The sequence below is a fragment of the Limanda limanda genome, chromosome 1 (assembly GCF_963576545.1).
Source record: "Limanda limanda chromosome 1, fLimLim1.1, whole genome shotgun sequence".
In the NCBI taxonomy this organism is placed as follows: Eukaryota; Metazoa; Chordata; class Actinopteri; order Pleuronectiformes; family Pleuronectidae; genus Limanda; species Limanda limanda.
This window is the reverse complement of record NC_083636.1, coordinates 28042666-28069648: the sequence shown is the minus strand read 5'-3', so window position 1 is coordinate 28069648 and position 26983 is coordinate 28042666. Positions and strand designations below refer to the sequence as shown.

General features: G+C 40.7%; 1 protein-coding gene across 2 annotated transcripts in view; it reads right to left on the bottom strand.

Annotated features, from left to right (window-relative positions):
* col5a1 (procollagen, type V, alpha 1) overlaps nucleotides 1–9298 on the bottom strand; it is a 74736-nt gene extending 65438 nt beyond the window's left edge. For both annotated transcript variants that reach the window (XM_061070159.1, XM_061070166.1), the window contains exon 1: nucleotides 8952–9298. In XM_061070159.1, coding sequence (XP_060926142.1) covers nucleotides 8952–9051 — 100 coding nt within the window. In that variant the 5' untranslated portion in view covers nucleotides 9052–9298. The remainder of the gene's footprint in view (nucleotides 1–8951) is intronic.
* Nucleotides 9299–26983: the final 17685 nt, after the last annotated feature.

Sequence of the window (26983 nt, the reverse complement as noted above, 5' to 3'; positions counted from 1 at the left end):
ATAAAAAGTTAACTGAAGGCAACTGTTGTGAGGCTGGAGTCTCACTGTGAATACAGCGGGTTCTCATTAAAGCCCTGACTTTAATTACTTAAAGCAAGACTATGTAAGTTTCTGAAGAGGATGAATGAGTTCAACATTCTTCTTCTTCTTCTTCCAATTAAAAGTGGAATTCATAAGCAACTGAAGCACTCTGTTACATTGATATCACAGTGTAACTGATCAGTGTCTATATGCACTACTGTTACACTTAATCTAAAGCATTTACCCTTATATGATATTAGTCAATCATATTCCATAACCACAGTTCAGCAAAAGTTACAAAATTTAGTTTTACAGTGTAAACCATCAGGATATGGATTATAATCTGAAATAGTGCCTTTCTCCCTTAAGGGTAAATGTTTCCTCTCGTAAAACTGCTTCAGCTTCTATCAAATCTGTGGAAAGGGTCTTTGTTTCAGATGTGGTGGAGTATATAATTATTACAGCAGAAAAAACTCTCAGAACACACTCATCAAAACTGACCTTGAGTTGTTGCGTCTGGGTTTCATGTGACCAGACCTGTGAATCATACTGCAGGTATTAAGCTTGCTAGATTTAACACATTACATACACTGCATGGAGACCCTGTGGTACCACTGGACACGTCACACACGAGTAACCTAATGCAAGCGCGACTGAGACGTCGGTTGGCAAGAAGGCAAGCAATCACACACACCTGAGCACTGCAGCCTAATTAAATCTACTGCCTGCTTAACAACTGCCAGGGAGATTTCCTGGCAATCTCCACATCCTCTGCACGCTCTGCAATAACACTGCACCAGCATGGACGACGTGCTGTGCTCACACATACGCACAGCTCTGAGGACATGAGCCCGGCATAACGTCTTACTCGAGTGGCTGTAAGTGAGTTATACTTTAGTAAACATCTGTAAAACCCTACCAAGGCTGGGTAATTTGACCGGAAATCAATCTTGAGTAGAGTAAATGCAATCAGATCTTCCCGAGAATAAGGTTTAATGAGAGGAGATGGTGTGAAGTGAGATTAAAAGGAATTTAAGCATATCAACTCCTTTAAGAAATTGTACAATTTAAAACCCAGTCACTCTTTCTTAGCAACAATGACACCAACTTTAAAATGTAGATATTACCATGTTACTGACATGGATGAGTCGGTTCATTATTACTTAGTAACTAGTGGGTGCAGTTCAACAAAGGACACATAGATTATTTCCGAACATGCTAAACTATTAGCATTATCACTAATCACATTGTCAGCAGCTTTGATTTGAATAAAGAACTATGAATGCCTGCAGGTATCTCTGATTAAATAACGAGTTTTAGGTCACGGCTCTGAGCAGCATGAGCCAAACAAAGTCTGTGAATGACCTCAGGTGCCAGTACCAATTAAGTCTCATTTAATCGGCTGACTTCGATCTAGACTTTACATGACACTGACCCAGTGACCTCCCCTGAGAGCAGCACGTGAACGCCGCAGTGGGGAGGAAGAGGCAGCACAGGAAGAAATGCAAACAGGGACATGTTTTTGTTTATGCACTTAATGCCTTCATTTCCCTGTTGACTACAAGCTCATGATGATGAGATAGATTAGCCTTAACGTCCAATCACAAAATGACAGGAAACGCCGAGAAATGGCAGTCAGTCAGACAGAGACTCATGCAGACAAAATGTACCCAGCATGATCTGCAGATACAGTCTCGCATATTCACAGAGATGTACTGTCTCCGTCTCTCACACACAGGCACAAGAAGACAGGCACTCAGATGTGAAAGATGATCCAGAGAACAGAGAGTTATTCTGACCACAGCTACTCTTCTGTGAGATCCAGCCGAGGTCTTATTGCTTTAACAGAGGGAATACCAGATGGTTTACTTCACTGTCTCCACGCTGCAGCTCACAGCGCTGAAGATAAATCGCAGTCTGCCTTCCAACAGGCAACGATGGAAAAACCGAGTCAAGATTCCACGGTGCACCTCTGAACGCACATTTGACACCAAATGCTCCCTTTTTTAATGCTATTACCATTATCTCTGTCTTTTATCTGGCCTTCCAGCCTCTGTGGCTTTGTCTTTTTTTGCACCAGCTTCATTTTAAAAACTCCTTTTGCTTTATACCCCTCTGCCTATTTTATCTTTTCCTGCCTCTTCCTTATTCTGTCTCTCCCACAGCAGATATAGTTTTGATGGCTGCCTGCTGAGAAATTTATGATAAAAGATGGCCCTTCTGCACTGAAATTACAAAACCATTTCCATTCAACCACACTCCCAGATAACCATTATCCCAGCACCAACACACTGACAAAAAAATATCATTAAAATGAATCTTATGAACATAAAATCCTGCACAGTAATGAATCTTTCCCCTTGTTTAAGGCTTTCCAGCACTGACACACCTAGGCCTATCACACCTACGTAATACATTTTCCAACTCTTCACTGAGGTGTTGTGCCTCTTAGCTAATGATGGCAATAGATCTAAATACTGCATGTTGTTTCCTGACAAAGAAAGGTTCATCATCATTAAGTTAAGTTACGCTTTTAGAGTTGTCTGAATTGAATACTGACCTCGTGTGACTCAAAGATGGACGATGCAAGTCAAGCATCGAAAGCAACATCATTTCAAGATGCATATAGATAGTTATGCTAACAGTGTCTAAAGGGAAGAGGAACCAACCAGAAAGGTAGCAAGGGGAATTTATAAGATTTAAAATATTTGCTTATGCTTATTTATTCCTGACAAATTTCTCATATGGAAAAAAGCAGGCCAACACAAGTTTTAAACAGACTGAACACAGAGTAGCAAAAGATATGCATGTTATCAGGCGAGGATGAAACGAGGTAAGTCTACCTGCATGAAATATTATTTCAGTCCATAAAATACAAGGTATTACTGGAATTCAAGTCGATGCCGTGTGTGAGAAGAAAGACCTTCTTACAAACTTTATCACTGTCATCAACGTATCTTCCTTGATTCATTTGTGTTTTGAGTTTGACTGCAACTGTCAGAAAACCTTGCTGACATAAATAAAAGATGTTGATGCGCTCAGTGTGCACGCCTGAGGGTTGAAACCAACCCAAACCATAGGAGAGATTGATGAAACCCTGAAATGGAAAAACCATAAGGAAGGTAATGTTCTTGTGATAACAGACACTGTAAATGGAGCCTGGGGGTAGGAAAAGCTTACCATCTCCTGTAGTGCCAAATAATCTGCCTGAGCTGCAGTGACAGCCAAGTCAACCATCAATTCATCTCCTGCTGACACTTTAACTAGTGTCGAACTTGAGCAACATCAACCCTGTGGGTGAACAGAAATGATTTTGACTGACGGTAGTCTACTTTACCTGAGACAAAATCGAAATAAGCCTATGACTCCATGTCCCAGGTTAAAATGGAAAAAAAACCTATTAACTTTGTTTTTCAAATTATGTTACAGGAGAAATCCTAATAACTTCCAAGACTGCAGTCTTTCCCAAACTTGACTAAGTACTGTCTGCAAACATAACCATTACAAAGTTTTATTAGATTATTAAATTGCAAAAGTCACAATTAAAAATAGAACTCATTACTTCAATAAAGTTTTGACCAGAAACAATTGTATTTCTCCTTGGAAGAAAAAAGTGCTTACACTCAGGATTTCTGCTGCCCAGGCTGTGGCTAAGCTCGGGCTGAGGAAGGGGGAATGGGGTTGGAAAGGATGAGTCATACATTGCTTTCCATGCTCAATGATTATAATACCCCATTACAGAGAAAAGCACTGTTTCCCAGCTCAAGTGAATAGTCGGCTTGTGAGCCAGGACCAGACTTGACGTTTAACTCAAGCCATGCACTTTATACAAAGCATACTGTTTAAAAAATCAACTGCAGGGGTGGAAGTTGCATCATGAGGTAACACTTTCAACTTTTTACATCACTGCCTCCATTTTGTTCCGTTTTGTAAGGGTAAAGACCAAATCAGCCCTTTCTGTCTGAAGCTGAAATGATTCAGCAAATAAAAGGTTTGTGCAAGAAATACATTTTAGATAAAACCATCTGCACCTGGCTTCAAATACACTGTGTCTTGAGAACAGAGGACCATTGAGCAGTGCAAAACAATTATTTCACCCTTAATGAGTCTGGATAGGGATAGATGATATCCTGTCCAGGATATGGCAAATAATGCACTAGTCGTGGGCGAACAAAGAATCTCCTCAACTCCAACATGGGGTCATAACCTTGTCCTGCATATTTTGTTCAATCTCCAATGCTGTTATCAGGCATTAGAGGCTTATTTACAGAGTCCTTTCCACAAAGTCTGCATTGGCAGGGTGAAGTGGCACATGCGATTGCAGGGTCACTGCTTCTCTCCACAGTCCAGCTAGCTCAGATTCCTTTCTCAGAGCCACGGCGATATAGGCACACACAAGAAGCCACTTTTTTTCTCAACGCCACTTATCTGACTGAGCTGGACCTGACCTCGGGATCGCCACTTAAAGGTGATTAAGAAACCACCCACAGAAATACCGTCTGACTTACATGTCTGACTGAAAGATGATTACCGATAGAAATGATAACGGTAGTATTGGCTCTGAAAGCAATGGTAACGCAAAGGTACGACTGTGTCTGCCTCTAACTATAGGAGCTCTACAGCATCATTCAGGGCTAACAGGCTGTTAGCATTGTGTTAAAAAAGAAAAGAAAAAGTTAGCGCATGGAAAGTTCTGCGAGCTCTGTAAGAATGCAATCACATCTTTAAGCTTTTTAAATTGGTCACATGAAGAACTTAACTCATGGTGGCAAAAAAGGCTGACTTGGCTGAGCCCTATAAATTCCTTAAGAAAGAGTGTTGTCCAGATATAAAGAGACTGTAAATATAGAAACAGCTGTGGACCAGGTGTATCCGACCTTTAACCTTGTCATAAAGTCAACTCACTTCAACAGAAAGAACCTTTTAATGATCCTGAAAGTATGTGTGTGTGTGTGTGTGTGTGTGTGTGTGTGTGTGTGTGAGAACCTGGCTGAATCGCAAAGGTACTAACTCAGCTATAAGGCTGCAGATGTTATTTGATTAGGAATTTTTCACTGAAACCAGCCCAGAACGGTGTATTTTCTTTAGAAAAATGCAACGTTTTTTTTTCTTTCATGGTCCCCTGTTTCACCAAGAATGGGAAGAAAACATCTGGAAGACATTTCTCTGGCTTTTTAGAGGGCTTAGCAGACAGCACAATGGAACTCATCGAATCCAGATGTGAAGGCGATCGGTGAAACAGCGAGGCTTTCTTCTGTTTGTCCCATTAAAACGTACATGAGGATAAAAAAATTACAGCTCCTAAAGTTTGGAATCATTTTTTTAATTTCTTTTGCGTACCTTTTTAACGCCAGCTTCTGTTACCATCAGTGACTTTGGCCAAAATCCATCCTTGTTTTCATTTGCACATGGCATTCAAAGAATGTTTTCTCAGTATTTTTGATGACTAAAGTACTCTATACAAGTAGGTTCTGGTCCTGTGTGAATATTTGTTATGGATGAAGACCAGCCAAAAAAGTTTTGGTTAATTAATGATAACAAACCACAGCAAAAAAAAGAATTAAAACAGACGTTCCAAGACTCGTGAAAAGAGTCCATTGATCTAAAGGAAGTTAAGAGAAAATCAACTCAGCAGAAACATGAAGGAAACCTTTTGGAGAGGAAGCCAGATTTGGTTCAGAGAAGAAATGCTGATCGTAAATCTACTCAACTACTGAGGTCCCACACTGTGAGGCCAGGGCATTATATTACACTTAAATGGAGGACAGTGTCTACTAGCTGGATGTTTGGTGGCCAAAACCCCTTTATTAACTAAATCAAGCTAATTCTGAACCTTGGTATATAGTTAAAAACTCAACCAACTTCAATGGTACTGTTTAAGAGCAAATAAGAGGTTAGATACAAAGCACAGTAAAACATTGACAGAAAACCGATCAACCCATTATCTTTCTCTGTGACCTCAGTCAAAGGAGGATTTACTGACACAAGGGGCTACAGCAAGAATTCGTATCTTCAGGCCCTGAAACTGTAAACCTGACAGCAGTGGCAATCCCAACGTCCTGACCTTCACCTTTGAACTCTGACCCCTCTTCTCATTCTTAACCTCCATGTCTTATGAGCCTTCTGGTATTACCAGTTTTCACATATGTTTAAAATGAGGTTTCCTCATTCATTCCAGAGTCAGATGACCTCCCTAAAAAGTCTATGGACTCTGACTTCCATCACTCTCTAAGCTACACTGTCTGGATCCTCTTTGACCTCAGGTTGCTGTGAACTCTAAACTACCTAGCTGGTAGTGTGCACTTTGTATATACTTTAGTGTTAGAGGCACATTTTAACATTTCTCTTGAGTTTATCGGTGGCAAAAATACTATCTTAGAGTATTACATTCTTCTCCATTAGAACTTTGCCGGCGAGCAGGCCCGGCTTCATTTCCCTGAAGACCAGTCAGTCATTCTGAAGATCAGTACAACCTTAAAACTGCACTCATCAATGTTTTATATTAACAAATGGCTGCTTGATGTTAAATGAGTGACTCATAGTGACCAAGCCACAGCAGATGTTCACCACAGTCTGCTCTACGGAGCATTTTAGCATTAAGCTGTTTTGGATCCCTGTTGCAGTTCTGGTCCTGGTCTCGGTTCTTGTATAAAGCAGTATAGCTTAAAGGTGTTTTCAGTGATGATGCTGAAATAAACCAACTGCCTGCCAAACACCAAACGGTGTACAGGCAAAGTTAGCAACTAGCGTGTTAGCACGGGGAAACATTTAGCAAACTACAGACCTTGAGATTTTTGTCTATAGAGTTGGTGGAGACCAGAGCAGAGCTAAAAGGAGAGTGAATAAATATCTTACATTCAAAAGGTTGAAAGAAGCATGAATCCAAATGACCAATAAGGTTTCTCCATTTCTGCTGTAAATACAAGGTTATTGCGGTGAGTTATGAGTTGCATTTTCAGCTCCTTTTTGCTGCCCTGGGTGATCATTTTGGATTGTATCCATAATGGATATAATGATTGGATCCAATACACAAAGTATATAGTAAATGAAGAATGTTATTTGAGTTGCCAAATCTCTAATTGTGTAGTGCGCAAAATATTTAATTCAATCATAATACTTTGTTCAATGCTGATAAATCTAACCATTTTAAATTGCCATGCAGATATACTGTATGGTTGACAAATCCATATAACCAATAGTGATGGTTATGGGTTGGCTGAATGTACACATGCAGGTCCAGTATATCCAGGTCGTCATGATATTTTACTGTTGACAAACTGGCTAATAATCAGCAATTACTGTTTTCCACAATGATGGGGAAGACACGTGCAAAACTTGCATACAATTTTTATTACAGCCAACACCATGATATTTTAAGCTCTGCTCATTTACATTCAATCCAATTAGTTTGCATAGAACTTGTCATGTAGTTGGCACGTTGCTCACGCTCAGTCATCAAGTGTTTCTCATTCAGCACGTGTCAAGTTTCAGGAAGTGTACCAGCCCCCTTGAAAATCACTTACAAGACTCTGGCTGCTCTGTGTCAGTTTTAAGAGCTGATTAACTCTAGCCTGAAGCATCACAATCATTTCAATGCTCTGTAATGTCCCAACTAAATTCCTCTCCAACTTCCCCCTGTCATCAAAAATGACCCAGATCTGGAACCAACCGTTAACCAAGTTTCTGTCCGGCTTGCAACCAGTGTTTACAGGCAATGTGGGAGCAAGCTACACAAATTCCCTCACATTCATTTGACAGCACCAACAATATGAGCCAGTAAAACCATTTTAGCTCCATCTGTTTTTCATAATAATTATTTCAAATTCTCTGGCTTCAGGCAGCAGCATTACACGCTCCGCACAGACCCTTTCAAACTGTCCTGCACAGACAGAAGAAGCCACCTGTTCACCTCAAAGTCCTGTGTCAGAGACTCACAGCGGACCACCAACCATGCCAGGCAGTCTTAAGGTGCTAATAATACATGCAGGCCAGACCCCAGCCCCACTGTCACAGCACGGCATGGCCCCTGAGCACCTATGGGACACAACAGTCCCACATGAGTACATAATGTTTTTTAAGGAATCCCTTCTTCCATCAATCCTATCTTCGGACTGGGTTTGAACTCTTTTTGAGTTACAAATTCCAAAATTTTACGTTCATATTCGTTGCATATGTGTCACTGAGAAGCATGTGGAATTTCTATAGAATACATTTGTGAAATATGCGGTTGTTGCGGGCTTAGCATAAAGGGCCCACTGCTTTAGAGGCTGTGTGTCCTGATCCTGGTGTCGGAGTCCTTAAAGGCAGCTCCACCCTGCCACTTCAGACAAGCGCCAGCCCCTCCCTCTTATGCTCATCCCTCTCATCAGTTAAAAGAAGAAAAGAAAAAAAATTGAAAAAGAAAAAAGATTGAAAAAAACTGATTCAGCTGCACCAGAGCCAAATTACAGTTACAGCAAAGTGACAAGTCTGCAAAAGAAAATGGATTTCATCTTAAAGTGACATCTGGAAGATACATTGTAATTTTCTGGCTGGAGCACAAGGTTTATTATTTAACTTTTCTTATGCTTGTAAACTTTGCCACAGCAAGTTGATATTTTGCTATTCAGTTGCAGATCTTGTCTTTTTTTGATGCTTTTGCCAAATGCACACTTATCTGCAGAGTTGCTCCATATGATCACAGACAGAAGAAGCCAATTCACTCCCAAAAGAAAGAGCTTTCTCCCAGTAACTTGCAGTCTTTTCACACTAACACTACAGCCCCCTTGGGTTTTGTGCAGACCACGTTGAATACATTAAAAAAAAGGCACAAAGATGATTTAGGAGGAGAGGGGGGGTTCCACTGTGACCCAAAAGACAAACTTTTACGCACAGCGCAGCGCGTCTCCAGAACAATCCGCATCCACAGACCCTCCCCAGCTGCGTCTTACCTGAACTTGCTTGCGAGGTGACAAAAAGCAGAACCACCGCTAAAGTGATCAGGACGTCCCTTAACCTCCGTTTAACTTTCCATCTTATATGGGTATCCATGGCCGCCAGCGACGTCCACGGCAAGTGGATTCACTGGTTTTCCCAACTTTCAACTACTTTGACGCGCAACAACTTCTTGGACACAACTTTCAAAAAAGAAAAAAAGTCCGAAAAAGTCCCAGAGAAAGAGAGAGAAAGGGGGGAGGGGGGGTTGTATCGTTCTTTCTCAAGCAGCCATAAGGGGTTTGTGAGTGAGGGGTTCCTCCAGCTGGCTGACGGATGGTTGACACCGTCTTCCTCCCGCACTGCTCCTCTCCTCTCTGCTCCTCTCGACCGTCCTGCACCGCTGCTCCCTGCGATCACAAGTGCTGCCCCCTCCCTCAGTCGTCACATAGAGCGCCCCCCCCCCCGCCCCGCTTCAAATCTAACGGGGCAACACACACACACCAAAAAAAAAAAAAAGTATCCCCCCCCCCCTCCTCCTTGGCTGTCAGTCACACCGCGGACAGGAGGCCTGGACAAATCAGAGGAGGCCCTGGAAACGAGGCAGCCCTGTTATTGGCCGGGAGAGGGAGGAGAAGTTGAGGGAAAGTTTCACGCCTCCAGCTTCACTGCTTCTCGATGGTTTGACATGGAGTCTGTTTCACCAGAGGAGGATCAGAGCGGGAAAGTCCTGCAGAAATGTAGTGGGGTGATAGCAGAGATAACCCTGCTTCTCATAGCTGGAGGGGGCCTGCCCATAATTATATATAAATATAATGGGATTAGCTATAATATGTGACCCAGCATCATGTTAAACACTGTTTAACATATCTATAGGCCTGTATTTCAAACTTATTTATTTAAAATGTGGAAGAGCCACTTGTTTTTTCATGATCTCATTTTAATGATAACCTTCTTTTTTATTTAATTATAAGAAAATGTCCCCGTTGTGGGACTTGTAAAGATTATCTTATCTTCTCTTAAGTGCTGGGTAACTGGCGCTGAACCCCGGACACACAAAGGCCTTCAAAAGCATCATTTTTTTGTGTTTTGTTTTAAGTGCTCAATTAATTTACAAGTTGCTCTGAGAATTTGCGCCACCCGTCCATTATCCCTAACACTTATCCTTTGAGGGTGACGTGGGTCCCTGGAGCCAACCCCAGCGGACGATGGGCGAGAGGACACCGTGGACAACTCACAGTGTCGACATACATTCACACCTATGGCCAATATTGAGTCTCCAATAAATCTACCCCCAAATGCTTGTCTTTGGACTTTGGGGGGAATCGCCCGGAGAAAACACAAACAGACACACGCGGTTAGAACATGTAACCTCCAAACAGAACGAGCTTGGCTAAGCTTGGTTGTGAATATACCGTTTTGTTGTGTGGCAGCGATGCAAACCACCACCCAGAATTTCCACCACTGTATAAAATATCACCAAATGCATCTATGCCCTAGTGGCCATGATATTGTACTCAATATTTTTAATTAATCTATCAAAGACAGACAAATTGACTAGACTTAACCAACAGCATTTGTTTTTAGCTTTGCCATCTCGTCATAATTTTATTCTACGTGGAAAAGTAGATCATTTAAAATATGAAACGGCAAAACTATAATGACAATTTTTTGTTTAATACTTCTTCATTATACCATTAGAATATACTACATATACATTCAAAATGATATAGTCATGTATTCATACTGTTACCATACCTTTGGCCATAGAGATTCTCATAAAGGGGATCTGTGTCACTTTAATATATATTGTCCTTAGTATCAGGCTGTGGTCCATATTCCCAAATAATTATTGATACCATACAAAAACCATACCATACAAAAATGATTGGAAGAAATATTCTTATTCCAACAGTGTAGTTTCTGCGTCCCTGGGCAAAATGTTACTAAGCTGAGCATGAAATGTAATTCTTAAGTTATTAACTTGAGATGTTTTGCTCAGATTCCATGGACTAATTCAGTCTGCACAAACTAGTATGTGGACCTTGAGTTTTTTAAGAAATGAAGTATGAATTTAAGAACAGTCTTTTTTAAGCAATCAGCTGTTAAATCAACCAACTGATCAATGAAACATACATGCGCTCATCTTAAGGTAAGGGTTTGCTGTAGTTCAAAAATCTGTAATTGTCGTCCTTATTTTATTACATACTTAAACAAAAAGAAAACTTTGTTCAATCCACAGTGAGCTTCAGACACTAGCCTTTGCTGCCGTCGTCTCAAGAAGAGACAAAAATGGCAGCTGTCTTTTATAATGTGTCATGTGGCTGCTCCGGTAGGGGGGGTGCAGACTTCCATTAACTGCCCAGTAAAAGTCAGTTTTAAACACAGTAAACAAACGCCACAGTGGTTGTGGACACATCTGACTGTGTGAGAGACGAGTTTAAACGTGGACGCCCGGTGGTTACTGTAAACTTGGACCGTCTTGGATATGCACGACAGGCGGTGACCTTTGCTGTTACAGAGTGAGCTATTGTCGAGAGGCGCTGCGTCAATTTCCTGGTAGTCAGTTGGCAAAAATTGTTAAAAAGTCGGTTCAACGTGCAGAAGAAGACCACCTGTGACACCACATGGTCCATATCTGTATTCACACTTCAACAGAACCTTATGTAACACTCAGACGGGGGCGTCACTCTATGATGGGCATTAACCAAAAAGAAATAGCACAGCAGAATCCCATCTCTTTGGTGCATTCGGTGTTCAGGCTGTTTTTACATGTGCTGTATGTCCATGTTTAAGCATATTAACCAGTTCTCAGCCCGGCAGTTACACCCCAGCTTACCCTCATCTCCATATGTGTACACTTTAAAGGTGTTCCAATTTTATTATGCCAAATAATAGCTTCTCTTCAGAGGGTAAGAAGATATTTACATCAAGAACGAACTCACCGCTCTATACTGACCACTTAGCCATATGGTGGTTACGTGGTCAGATATATGGGTCAAATTATGGCCTGAGCCCTGTGTTTAGTGTGGCTTTTTACCTACACCGCACTAATCTCACAACAACTCCTGCACAAGGCCTCGCTCCCTCAAAGTGTCGGCTAACCAAAAACATGGTGATTTATCTGAAGCTGGCAGCTCTGTAACATATAAGAGCTTTCAGGGCAGAATAATCTTTGACTAAAGACGCCCCAGTGAGGCAAATACAAGGAGCTACAGACCAAGAAGGGTTTCTGTCTCAGTGCGCTTTCTGCAGGCACTTTTTCTGCATCCGCTTTAATCAAGTGTCAGGCTGGATATGAAAGCTAGAGGAAATCATTCATTGGTGCAACTCAGATTTTTTGGTAAAATTACCAAAACAACTATTTAAAAATACTCCGTTCCGAGAAAAAGATGTTCGTGGTTTGATTTGTAAAAACGTATCATAATTTATAGGAATACACAATGTTTTCTTTCGTAATGAACTCATAAGTAAAAATTGACCCGGAGCAGTTGCACCAGAAGTTTTTTAAATTCACACTTAGCCAAGTATGTCAGCTTTTGCTTTCTCATAGATCTACACAATCAGTAAAATCACACAATCACATTCAAAATAGAAAACAAGTGATGTGATCAGTTTTTCACAAAGGAACTGATGCTCTTTTTTACATTTAAAATACTTATCCTCAGCTCCAGGCTCAAAAGAATGGGGCTCAGTTTGTTGCCCACAGATAACTGATCAGCAACATTTGACTTCCTGTCCCCCTAAAGCACTACAATTATGGGAGTTGTAGTTTTAAACATCAGAGCACAATTAGGCCTACAATCCTTGTATAAAAGCTTTATGTCAACTTGAAATGAATATGAATTTTTTCAAATATATTTATTATTTCTTTGTATTTAAAAAAAACAAATGCTATATAGGTTAATGTATTGTTTTTAATCCAAGAGTAACATTGTGGGTTTCAGAGGGATTTATTTTGTGGGCAAGACAGAGGACAAACCACATACAGGAGCTTGCATCAGCACGTCTACTTCCTCTTTAGCTTCCTTGTAAACAAAAACATTTCGTTTGTCAGGATCTTGTAAACTTTGTAGATGTTGAATTATACATATTTAAACCTTTTCAATCATTCCCAACACCCAATCATTTCGCACAGTTCCTATGTCAAAACATCGCTCAACGGTGTTGTGATGGAGTAAAGTCTCATTTCTCTCAAATGATAGCTTCGTAGTATGCCAGAAATAGGAAATTCAAAAACATGAAACCAAAAGACCAGATAAATTGTGGATCCTGGCTCTGAAACACAGCTCCAAACACAGATTAGACAGTTACGCAACAAGGGATGTTTTACTGTACTGTTTGTGTATGTGTCTGTGTGTGTGTGTGTGTGTGTGTGTGTGTATACTTATGCACGTGCACGTTTGCATGCCTTGTTCTCTGTTTTGTGTGCTGGCATAGACGCAAGTCCTGTGATAAAAAAGAGGCAAGAGGCGAGGGGGAAACCCAGGAGCTCACTGTCTTTTCCAAAAAAAAGGAAAAAAACAGAATGAGTCAGACTAGCCTAGTTTTATGCTCTGAAATCCCAACCAAAGGGTTTTTAATTTAGACGATATCAATTTTCAGTGTCTTCAGGTCATATTGCTGATGTTTTTCTAAGGGAGGCATCACCGCTCTGCAGAACAAGCGGTTGTAAGAACTTGAACATTTTTTAAGTAGGAGTGTTTGTTATCTTGATGGAAGCATTAGAACCATTGACAGAACATGAACCCAGTGGCATCGTTAAAGCCTGTTTGGCACGACGCTCGATGACATGACACCATATTTTCCATTTCAGGATGTGCAACGCCGTCCTGTGCCAGTATTTTTTTGTTCATGGCAAAACTAACAAAGCACAGTGGAGGGAAATCTGCTGCATTAGGAGAGTTGGTGGTGTTAAGTCTGGAGAGGAAGAAATTCTCTTGAGTCCACGTATACTTGGGATGATGACTAAATGGTGCCTGTTCATCAGAGAAGAAAAACACTCGGGTGGTTAATGAGTCAGTCTCACCTGTCTGCTCACGCTCCCAGCTGCAGCCCTTCTCCGCTATGACATTTTATGCTGGAAAAGATTTGCAAGCACATATTTCCTGCTGTATAGATAATCAAAGCCAACAAATAGTCGTGCCAGACATGAATCAATCAATTGGCATTAATGAAAGCTAACAGGGTGAGACAATGATGCAGGCATGGCCTTGTGTGAACTGCATAGATATGCGGAGGAGTGTGAAATAGGAACAGAAAGCATCAGTACAGTTGTTGAATGTACCTATATTTCATGTATCTGTTCTTTACTTAAGTTTGTCTACTTTTCATCTTTAAATAAAGAATGCTAAAACCTGAATTGATTGTCTCTGGCTGCTGTGGTGAGAGCCCCGTGGCATGGTCTACTGCCACACTTTTACTCAGATAAAATGTTTGAATACTTCCTCCCATACCTGATTCCGTTCGAACAGTGGACTGGTGCTCGGATGCTCTCATTGTTCTAGAGGCTGCAACATTCTTTTGTGAGAGGGGTACAAGGAGTTAAGTTCATAACCCATGTGGCAAAAGCCTGTGTTCTCCACGAGCCTTGAGTTCAAGGCGGCAACCCTTACCCTGTACATTACTGAGCTTGATCCAACTTGTGCTATTCAAGAAATGCAGAACATCTGCTAACCCTCTTTGAAAAAGTCTGGTTATTTCTCAGGGTGAAGCTACTGCATATTGTGCTTGTTAAATATGTTAATTGTTATTATATCGTTAATATAATCAGGAATATTCATTTTGATTTGAAAACCCACATTGTATTTTGAGACATGTAGCATCTACTTACAGTACAGTATATCCATTCATCTCAGGATGTAGATTCAAGTGACAGTCATCATTTATTGTTGCCCTTTGTCCATATTCTAAAGGAGGCTGCATTTGGTATGAGGAAATGACTTTTTTTATTGTCGAAACATCTGAAGTGAACAGCACAGAAAAATACATTTGAAGTTTGCATGTTCTCTTATCCTGGGTCCTCCCACAAACACATGTTGGACAGGTTGATTGGAGACTCTAAATTGAGCATTGGTGTGAATAAACGGTTGTTGTCTCAACAGCAATTTTCAAACATAAAGTTTTGAGTTTGCCTTTAACAACTGAAGAACACAGCAGAAAATGGTACACAACATGCAGGTGAGGAGTTGGGGCCTGGTTGGAGACAGGACACTGACGTTAAAATTCCACTGTAGAAATCACATCAGCACATCAACATCTGCAATTCTCGTTGTCTTTTCTAGTTGATGTCCTTGTTGGCGTCTTCTACGTGTACGGCTTCTCCTTCTAATCCTGAGACATTTGTATTTTATTTATTTATTCAGTTTTGCATCCCTCGCATGTTAGAAACATCAACACGCCCTATCACTCACTGACATTTTTCTCTTTTAGTATCACTGGGGCTCACATAGACATTTTCCAGACATTTCACTTGTGGACTGGTAGGAAATGTTCCGGAAGTACAGAGTTCAGTGCAAGACTGAAAGCAGCTTTATCATGTACGTCTGGTATCTGCCCCAACTTATGCCCAATGTCCCCTGGGATTTGCAACTGGCCCAGTGACCCCTCTGAAAGCATACGCTGAGGGACGGATAAAGGTTATTATCAGGTGACTTCCTACTTTGTTGTGCTCCATTAGATTTGGCTAGGTTTATAAAGCAGTAAGAGTAATAAACTAATGTCTGATTACATTGATAAAGCCTATAGAGCTCTGACACGTGGTGTGCATGAGGACTGATGAACGAAAGTGGTCGATTTGCCAAAACATTCAAGATGGAGAGTTTAAACATGTTTTCATCTGAGGGGTGAGCAGAACATTTGAATTAATTAGGCTTCACACTTGATTTGATGTGTGTAAATTGGTGTTGGGGGTTCTACTATTAAGACATGTATTACATAATGATTGAATTATAGTTTTTATCAAAACAAGTATGAAGAGGAAAATCTAACCGGCAAAGGTTTCCCCAAACATCAGTATTAACCATCCACTGTGGGACATTTGGAAGAGAAAATGTTTGTTTCTTTCAGTAAACTGCTGTTTCAGATTTCTTTACAGATTCAGACGTAAAGCTCACTTAAGTTAAATCTCTCGAACCTAAGCCGTGGGAGCAAAAGTGCCAAAGCTGTCGCCTGTCGTCTAAAGAATAAACTAACCATGTCTCCTTCCCCGCCCGCCCCAGCTCAGCTCCACCCTGTCGGCTGTTTGTAGTGGTGGCTGTAATTATGTAAGGCACTTCTTACCCACGTGTTTTAACAAGACCCATTGGTTATGTTCCTCTCTCACTGCTGCTGAAGGTGGCTCATCACGTGAGACTGTACAAACGAGATTCTGGTCTATGTTCATGTAGAGACGTTTTTTAGAGGTTTGAGCTGGAGCTGATTTTGTAAAAGGCACAATACTGTTATATTGATCAACAAACAAAATAATATAAAAACGGTATTCGTGTAAAACTGAAGCAATGGTTTCCTTTTTAAGCTTGAACTGATTAAGTTTAAATGGGTCCCGGAAAACCTCCTATATAAGGACCCACAGATTCAAAGAGATGTGTCATATGAAGTTGTTTTGAGTCTCTTTCTTGCTATTTTCAGTCTGTGTGGTCCTGTTGGATGTCTTTCTAGTTACTTTGTGGACATTTGTGTGTCTTTGTGTTTTTTCTTTATGGTCTTTTTTTTCTATGGAACTTTTTTGTCTCTCTGTTGACCTTTTATCTCTTTGTGTCTGTTCTAGTCTTGTCGTTTCTTCATGACAAGTTTTTTGCGTGTATTGTAGTGTATTGTAGTTATTGTCTCTTTCTTGGTATTTTAAGTCAAGTTGTTGTCATGTTGCATCTCTGTCTAAGTTTTGATTCTCTTTGTGCCGTTGTAGTGGTTCTGTGTCGAGTTGTCATCATTCCGTATCTCTTCATGGTCATATTTAGAGTCTTTGTAGATGCGTGGCATCTTACTGTTGACATTTCCATAAAAAATTTTCATTTTGTTTGTTTTAATTGTTATTGGGTTCTTTTGTAGTTGTTTTCTCTTTTCATTGGTATTGTTTTATATCAGTTTGTGGTCATTTATTTTTTTTTAAACGAAGCTTTTTGGCTTTTAAAAAAAATCTTATTGTTGGTGTATCATTTTGTGTTCTTTCCTGGTAATTTAGCATCTCGCTTTGTCTCTTGCATGTAGTTTGAATATCTATGGTTGTTTAACATCTCTTTTTTTCGTTTTCTATCTGTTTCCGTTTGTTTAGTGTCTTTTAACTGAGCGTTATGACTTTCAGATGAGAAATATTAACAGTTATACACAGGGTCTGGCCGAGGGGCCCAGTGAAGCTGTAAGGGAACCCATCCATGCATGGGTTTGAAAATTAGTCCTTTTGTAAGTTTCTAAGCCTTTTTTTTCAGGAGGATGCTTAAATCCAAACATTCTTCAAATGTTTGCAGAAACTTAGCTGAGTGTCTTCAACATGGCAACATTTAAAGATGATTTAAAAGTGTTTGAAATTCATATTAGTAATTAATCTTTAGTTTGACTCAGGGCTCAAAGCTGTCAACTGAAACTGAAAATACGCTTAAAAATGTCAACACAGCAGAATCAGAAAAATGTTTACCAGTTTATGTTCCAGCGTTTCATATTTGATCTCACTCAAAGTGGGTGAGGCCTGGCAGCTCACACTCAATATGGGTGAGGCCTGGCAGCTAACATGAAGCCTCTACAAACTGCAGCAAAACACATCAAATCTAAGTAACGATTGACTTCTTATAATAATAAAAGTTGTCTTCTGTAGTTTATTTTTGTTTGGGCTCCAAAACTTAGGTTAAATGAAAACCAACCAAATATAGCATTTGATGTCATTGTCTTGTTTAAATGCTGCTGTATTAATTAGCTTGTTGCCTTTGATGCATTTTTTTGTTCTGTGAAGCACTTTGTAATGGCTGTCTTCAAATATGATAAACAAATAAAGATTTTATGATTATTATAATAAGTTTATAAGACTGAGATAAAAGTTAACTGATGATTAGCATCCATGTTCCACCTCTTTCATAATGCAAATAATATGTTTAACATATAAAATAAATGTTTGGTTTGGACCCAAAGCTGGCACGACTTTTGTCAGCTTCTTCAAAACTCTGACAATTAAATTACTGAATTTGTGTTTTATGCAATAGCAATTTCTTTTAATGTATAATTGCATCATAGGCTCACACACACGCTGGCAGTAGAAAAGAAAATGAACTTATAACCTGTGCTTGGGCCCCTCTGCACGGGCTCCTTTTAAAATGCATGTGTTGATGACAAAGTGCTGCTTGTAACTTGTGAAGTGTTACATAAGATGGCATCCTCAATATGCTGTTTCATGAGTTAATTTGCTCCCTTCAATCCTTCCACATTCTCTATGCCTTAGGGATGCATTCAAACGAGACAGCACCGGGTCAGGGTCGTCTATTATGAGGCCGGCTGCCTCCAAAACTAGCCCCCGGCCATTGTGAGGGGAGCCCACAGTGTTTGATGATCTGCACCCTGTGGCAGAGTCAGTTGAGCTCGGGCTTAAATCAAAAAGGAAAACATGGCATTGTATTTTGAATGAGACTCATTAAGATTTTTGCTGACATTGTAGACTTTCCTCCCTTTGGAACCACCCAAAATGTGTCCTGTGCCCAGTGCCATGACTCCAACCATCTTGTCCTGGTTACGTCCGCACACAGTCTGCATCAAACAAGAGGCTGCAGAGTTGGCTGCTTGTTCCAGCAAGTGAAGCAAAAACTAACAAAAGCCGTTTTCAGGCATGAACTCCAGAAAATGTCAGCACATGCGAGTCTGGACTTTCTCTGCAGTTGACTTTTCACATGGGAACAACGCAGCAAGACTTTCTCTGCTCAGATGCGTTAACAACAACACAGAAATCTTCAGAGCGCTCAGGTGAAGGGCAGTGCAGCATATAGGAGGCATAAAGTAACGTATACATTCCACTGACGGGATCATGTGTTTTAATATGCAGCACATCGACACAGGCGTTGGCCCTTATCACCAAATGCTCTTGTTATCTTTCCAAGTTGATATCTTCGTCGATGTCTTTGATGGCACATCTTTTCATCTTGAGATATTTGTATAATTTGTTGGGGGCGGGGTTTGCATCCAGTGTTAGAAACCTTCTTTACCCATCCTTCCGATGCTGTATTCTAGCACTGGCTCATTCGGACATTAACCGGTTTTTACTCAGCGCTGGCCAGAGAAACTCTGCCCCTGCTTACTACTGTCCCTCTGGGTAACGTCAGGAGATTAACTAGAGCAGCCACATAACTTAATATAAATAAGTTAATTTTGCAGTGTTTATTGCATATTTCCTTTTTTCTGGCAAATATATAATTTGGACTTTTTTTGTTTGTGTATGAAGGCAAACCACGCTGCAGTGGACCTATTAGCATATTATTTCATAAAGTTGACACATTATACTTCACAAGACAACTGAAGGGAGACGGGATTGTGTATTTTACCTCTGCTCTCTGGTTCCTCTCCAAAATAAAGTTTGCAAAGAATCACTATGTTGTCTATGGTTTGGTTAGGATCCGCCTCCTGTCATGTCGAGCCTACAAACCAGCCAATCTGAAATGCTTTCGTCAGCTGCTGTCTGTAAAATAAAATGGGGGATAAAAAACAGAATTACACAGATTTACATCTGAGAATTGTAAGCTTCGTCTTTATGCTACTATATAATTAAAGAGTGTTTGCTTTATTTCTAAATAGTTAGTAAGACAAGTAAAGGGAGTGTGGAAATAACAAGTATCAGTGCAGGTTTTAAGCTGAATGTGATGTTTCTCCTGTTTGCATGCCGACACACAGATTGCTGATTATGAACGAAGGTGAACATAGGCACCTATGGGCAAAGATAAACTCCCCAAAAGTACACCCCCTTCTTTTGGTATTTGTTGTAAAGATTTTGATGATGATATGAGCGCACAAGACACAGAGAGTTTCCATTGGCCCACAGTTGGAACTGAGCTCATGTAAATATTATCATGAGAACATAATACTTGGGCGCATGTGAAAGTCTTCAGCAGCTGCTCGCAAGAGAGAAAGACATCAGACAAGTCGATAGAAGCAACGGTTACACACAGACTCGAACGTGCAGTCTCGCACTCTCCTAACAAACACAAACATCTACACTCCACACAGACACACACTTGACACGTTGTCATGAACTCACCAGCTGCCACTTATCAATTGAGTGCAAATCCCCCGCAGGCAAGGATCCCGCTGCCTGGATGTTTGCGCTCGGGAGGAAAACCCCTCCCTTGATGCTGCAGTGAAGCCCATGATGAGCAACGTAGCAGGGCATTCATCTTATGATGAGGTTTTACAGACTGAAATGAATTGGAAGAAATGTTACCTCATCACTGAAGTCTTCATTTTTGGTGACTTAACTCAACACAATATGCTTCGTAAACTGCTTTCAAAATCTTAGACCCCTTGTCACCTTTACAGGTTGTTTGACATACCACAAATTATCCATACTTTTCATTTAGTATGTTCATTATGTACATTGTATATTTTTTGTTTTGATTTCCTATTGTTTAGGTGAGGATAACCTCCATTTTACGTTTGTGTTATATTTCATGAGGAAATCTCTTGTGAAATCTCCTTTATATCTGATGACTTGCAGTTTAGACTTCATGTGTGTGGAGTTTGAGAGAGAAGAGAAAGCCTTTTGTTTGCAGAGTCATGTTTTATGTAAGTTATGTCCTTGGCGGAAAAGTGTTGTTGCACCACTGCTTTGGTACATTTGGTGTTTTATAAGCCCATGTGTGATGGATATTTCTATTATATGTGCAAGACACAAATTTGAACAACGACCAATCTAAAAAAAATAACTGTTCCAATTACTTGGAGGATGTCAAGGTTACTTTTGCCACACTTGAACGACCCCAATGACTCTGTCAGCAGCCGGGCAACAGCTTGGATTCCTCTGTGCCCCTGAACTGAGCGTACACTCGGATCTGCAGTCCACCACTGGAGAACACTACCCTGGACTCACATGTGGCATGCAGCCCCTGTTCTTGGCTCACACAGGTCCTGCTGTTCTCTGTCCCGCACACATTTTTTGTAGTCTTTAGAGAACTGATGTCATAAATTAAACATCAAATACAGGCTGTAATAATTAGGAACCAGCAGGATATGCTAATCAAATAGTCCATGATCGAAGTAACGTTTTTACAGTGTTGATAGAGCAGAGGCCAGCTGGAGTCTTGGTGGGTGTCACTGTGTTCAGCACAAAATGCCCAAATTACATCTCTTAAGTGGTGGGACTGAAGTGTTAGTGATGTCACCTGGAAGTAGGAAGGGGAAATCCTGAAATCTGGAACAAATCTTTTCTCTCTCTCATTTTCTGTTGGTTTGTTGTAGCTTTGATGTTCTGAGAGACCATCTTCCCCGGTGACCTGCCAGATGATTGAGCAAACTCAGTGAGAACCCCTTATCACAGCAAAATTTCAAGAAAAAACTGAAGTAAAAGCAGATGACTCTTAAAATATCTGTGGCACTATTTGTTAGATTGTCATGAAATCTTACAGACATTCAAAGCACTATACGATTTGATAAAACAATAATGACTTGACTAATCATGGCTTTGTGTCTCGAAGGAGGTCCACAGGAGATAGTTCAAATGGGTCCATTGTCATGACCATGAGACTTTCTGCCAATTAGTAAAATCAAAACCACAGAAAGTGGTGATGAGATAAACACAAGCTTTTCACAATTTATTTATTTTTTGTAATGAATCTTTGCTACTAGGGATTGAATTCTTAAAATTGATTGCCTAATAATCCTTATTCATGCCAAACAATACAAATAAGGATTTTCACAGTGCATGGTCACCAGAGGATGATCTGTCTGATTATGGTAATCGCATGTTTCAATCTAGCACCGCCAGATTGACTTGGACTTGAGCTTTGTGCTAATTGCTAAGTGCAGCCTCACAGAGACTCACTATCATAACTGTAGATGCTTGGTCTTGTTTATAATTCTAACCCTCTCTTAGAGTTCAACCTTTTACTCACAGCTTCATTAGACGTCTATGTATCAAGCCTTGAAAGATATTCAGGAAATGCTCTAAACACAGATGTGCTGACTCAAGCAGCCTGTGGTCATCCTTTTTCCCTTAAGTGGTCTTGATGTCATTGGTTCAGTAACTTCTCTGACTAAGACGGCAAAATCGCGTGGTTTTAAATGCAGACCCTGAATATACAATTCAAATGCCACAGAACATTTCTGTCTTGTCTTTTTCAGCAGAAGAAAGCCCCTGCCTATAAAACTGCTTCTAGTATGTATGACTTTTACCTTCTACCATAAGATATTACTTTAGCAACACATTTTACCAAAAGTATAAAGTGCATAGAGATCAGGGACAGATGGAGCCTTTCATCCCTCTCAACCTATCCCAGCCCAGATCTGCCCGGCAGATGTTCACATTCACACCACGAGAAAAAGACCCCACCCATATGTAATACGGATGTGTCCGCTGCAGTTAAGGGGCCTTTCTAAATTCCAGGAGCACCCGTCTCAGATATTCTAACTATTTCCCTGTGGTGTTTTAGGCCTAAGGGACGAATCCCTCTCACTTCAGTCCTCAAGCAGACAGGAGGAGTGAGGCGAGAGGGTGAAAATCCCATGTTTATTGTATGCACAAATTAACATATTAAAAAGAGCATTAATAGCCAGATGGAGCTGCATGGAGGCAGGAGGACATGAACTACTCAGATTTGATTTCAATGCACCAGTCATCGCCCTCCCCCTGCTTCACTTCAAGGTGTCTCATAGGAAGAGTAAGGATTTCTTGGGATAACGCGTTTAGACAAGTGTCCTTGTTCCTCTGAATTGTAGCATAATGTCTGGGCAGGGGAATTGCAGCACGGTGCAGATTTTTTACGTGTGAATTTGATGTTCTGGTATATTTTTAAATCAACATTTATATCAACATTGAGTTATAAGTGTGGAGGAAAAGAACATAAGGGCACAATTTGTCCATTCATCACACAACGGTTTCAGCAATGCCACTCCTTGGATGTCTGACATTTAATGGCTGCTACTTGCCACTTCTCTCCATAAAATCATAAACGTTGGAGGAGTTACTATGTAATCGTCTGCAGTTGAAATCCAGATGTTTGCTGGCGAGTGCAAAGTTGGAAAAGGAGAATGGGAGGAGGACCGTTTTCAGAAGAGGGAGGGAAGAGGGGAGGTCCGTCATTCGGGGGGTTGTTGGGGGATAGTTTTTCCGAAGATGGACGATGCTCAGTGGTAAAGCACATATGGTTTAAAAATGTTTCTACGTCTTTGTTCAAACACAGATGAGCACAAAAGATGTTGAAAATATGCAGACAGCCACAAGTCATGCCGGTCTGAAGAGCGAGTGGCACCGGGGGGCAAAGCATATGTCAGAAACCCCAGTGTGAGGAGTTCTGATGGAGGAGTCATGTGGCTGATGACAAATACATGTGTCCACACCACAAAACTCAGAATGAAAAAAATCTCTCCCTGAAGGTTTTCCTAATACAATTCTAGAAGACAATAAAATGAATGGAGTAGCGTACTCCATAAACTAGACATAAACTGTAGATTTTAAAATAGTAATGGCATAAAGGAGTCAACACCATCCTGAAGAGTGTCTGCGGTGTTCGGTTCTGCCTGCTGAGTCCAACCTTGATTCATTCCAGTGCTCCCATTCAGACCAGGTCCCTCAGGAACGGAACCACTGTGGGCGGGAGAGAGGAGGAGGTGGAGCTCCAGTGAGGAAGGAACGAAGAGGTGGTACTTTCCCACTGCTCACTGGGAAACTACTCATCCTCTCTTTGTACATTATATTCCCTTTTCCATTGCTCTCTCTTTCTTTTTCTAACACCCTTCACACTGTCTTGTTCTAATGGGCTTTAACTTTGACCATTTAGCCAAACTAGCAATGGGGCAGAAGGGGTAGTCATGTTTGTCTGTCAGTCCATTGCTTCGATGTGGACTGAACTACCAACTTATGGGTAGATTTCCATGAAAGTTTGTACTGATATTTTTGCTCCCCAGATGATGAATTATATGACTAAACCTTCAGTTACACTACCAGCACATCAACGTTTGTAATTAGCTTTGAAATATCTCAAGTATTTTGTAAATTAATGCTATATCTGGTTAAGGCATTCATGTTCTCCAGAGGAAAAATGATTAACCACAGTATGGTGATCCTCTGACATTTCATTTTGCATCACTATGAAGTTGAAATTATTGGGTTTGGATTAAATATCTCAACTGGATGAACTGCCAATGAAATTCTTTATTGGTGTTCATGGTACCCTCAGAATAGGGACCACGAATTCCATTATGTGTTCATTGGTTAATCGAAAAAAACTAATGACCTTCACATTACCCTCAGGTGTATTTTGTGTTCAGTTGTAATTAAAATGGAGAGCATGGTAAACGTTGAACCAGCTTAATATGAACATGTTAGGATTCTGTTATTAGCATTTAGCTCAAAGCCTCACAGAGGCACTAATATAGCTATAGACATAGATGCATATTTTGTGAGTGTTCTGGGATCAATCACCGAGAAAGCCAAGTACAAAGGTGTGCCAGCATTAATTGTTGAAATATTAATTTGATATCAAACTCCATGGATGGTTTTAAATTGGATCAACTAACGGTCGAAGCGTCAATGACTGATCCAAACCCTAAACACCAGAGTGTCGCTCTGGATGATAGAATCTACTACCATAAAGAAACCAAGTCTAATTGTAATATTTTTAATTTGTTTTTCGACCTATGGATCAAAGTTTGGGTTAGGGGCTATGGTTAGGGATGATGTAGGCCATGTTTTTTCCAAGGTTTATTTCAACCATGGGTATTTAACTTTTAAGAGTATCCACTGGCAGTCACTTCAATCGGCGCCATAGATGCTTGTTTCCTGAAGAGTTCAAGTGTGGGAGCTTCAAGACAGTGTCTGATCTGAATTATATTTATATACTGAGGTCAGGAAGCAGTGACACAGTCTGAAAAATGACAAAGATGGAAAATAAATACACTTAAGTGAGGCGGAGAGATGCCAAAATGAACTGAGAGGAGACTGGATGGTGTGATGGGAAAATCGTGTCTAGACTGTTCCTGGTCGGCCTGAGCTCTGTTCTTTGAAGTGTGTGTCAGTGATGCGTGCTGCACTCTCAGGGCACATGTGCAGGGCTCTGATGAGGCTTACTACAGATCCTCAGGTCTTTTTTAGACCATCATCTCAGGGTTTATAGTCTCTGAGTCCATCGCACTGAAGTCCCTCGTCTTTTCCTCCACCCCTTCAAACCCCTTCCAACGTACTTCTTTTCCCTTCGTATCCCCTCCGCCCCTTCTCCCTCCCTCACGCCATTTTCCATCCTCGTTGCAGAACTGGCCCCCACTACATTTCAAGCAGATGTTGGATGTGTGCACGTACACACTGTAGAGTATGTGTGCGAAAGACAGAAATAGATTGTACTTTTGATCAGATGTAAAGATAAGGCTTATACATCTCTTTTGACACCATTAACTCTGACATTGCGACAAAAGAGTTGGAAAATAACTTCAGCACAGGACTATAGTTGGAGAAATGAAAGGGGTCTTTAACAATCTCGATTTTTAACTGGTGGAAACATTTCCGCAAGTCACACAAAAAGCATTGCCCTGTTTAATGGGGGATTTATAGAGAGAGTGAGGTAGCACTTTCCAGAATCTTCAGAAAATTACAAGAAGGGTGGGAGGACGATAGAAGGAAGGGAGGGGAACATGAGGGTTTGTCTTCTCAAGCCGGAGCTGCTGGCAGTTTCTGGGTGTACGGTAAAATGGTGTGTGTGATGTTAACATGACTTAACATTTTCTGCGGTCAGTTTTGTTGTAGTTTGGCGTCTACGCCTCTCAGCATTTAGTTCCACAACTGAGGGGTTTTGATGTGATGTCAGAACACAGTTTTGGAGAATGGATAAAGGAGTTAATATACCCTGTGTACCCTGTGTAACACTGATGAGTCACAGATGACTCAGAAGTATAAACCATGTGTAGTTACTGATAATAAAAAAGGGATGGCACTGATTTAATTAAAGACAACCAGGAGTGGTTATAAATATAGTTGAATATTCAGTTTTAGCATGTTTTTAGAGACATGGAGACAGACAGAGAGATCATCCTATCTGGCATAAATCAGTGCATCAAGTGCTTCCTGGCACACCTCAGTGGAATTAGCTGGTAACCGAATGAGCTTCATTACATTGACATCATGGCATGAAGGGAGGGAGTCACTGAATCTAACATGCCCGTCTTTTTGCTGAGAAACGTATCCCTGCCAGCAGCTCCAGTTTGGCTCAGCTCAGCCTAAGAACATCCCTTTTTATCAACACGTCAAAGACTATATGCAGTAGATTGGGCACACTGAAACATCTGAAGCAAGTCTCTTCAAAAGGAGGGAGATGAGCTGTCATTCCATGTTTAAATCATTTGTATCAAAAATCACAATCCATGATTAATGAGGGCCAACATTTCAGTCAAAATGCAGGAAGTATAATCCCCTTAACTGTGAGTGAAGAGGCAGAAAGTAGATTAAAGGTTTGGAGGTTTAGATGTTGGATGCCAAGTTAAGTCAGACTTTCATCCAGTAGAGTGGAGTTCACAGACCTGCAATTAACTGAAAGTTTTCCCGAAAGTTTGAAGTTTTTTATTTGCCTAACCCAAGACCTCAAAGCAGCTATAATCAATATTTTTTATGAAAACACCAATCAAACTGTGTGGCTTGTAAAAACCATGTGAAAAGGTTTGCTGATAGTGTTAAACCTGCAGAGAATAATGATGCCAAGCTCCCGTTGACTTGAGACTTCAGCCAGAAATGAAGCTCTCTATAAACCACTGGCCCACAGCTTTACTGTTTTGGTTCAGTCTCACCCATTGTCAAAGCGCCATTTTCAGTCCCAGGCAGCTGTGTTGTTGGCCTCCAGTGCCAGATATTTCCCTCAAGAGTTGGTATAGAAACCATAGATTG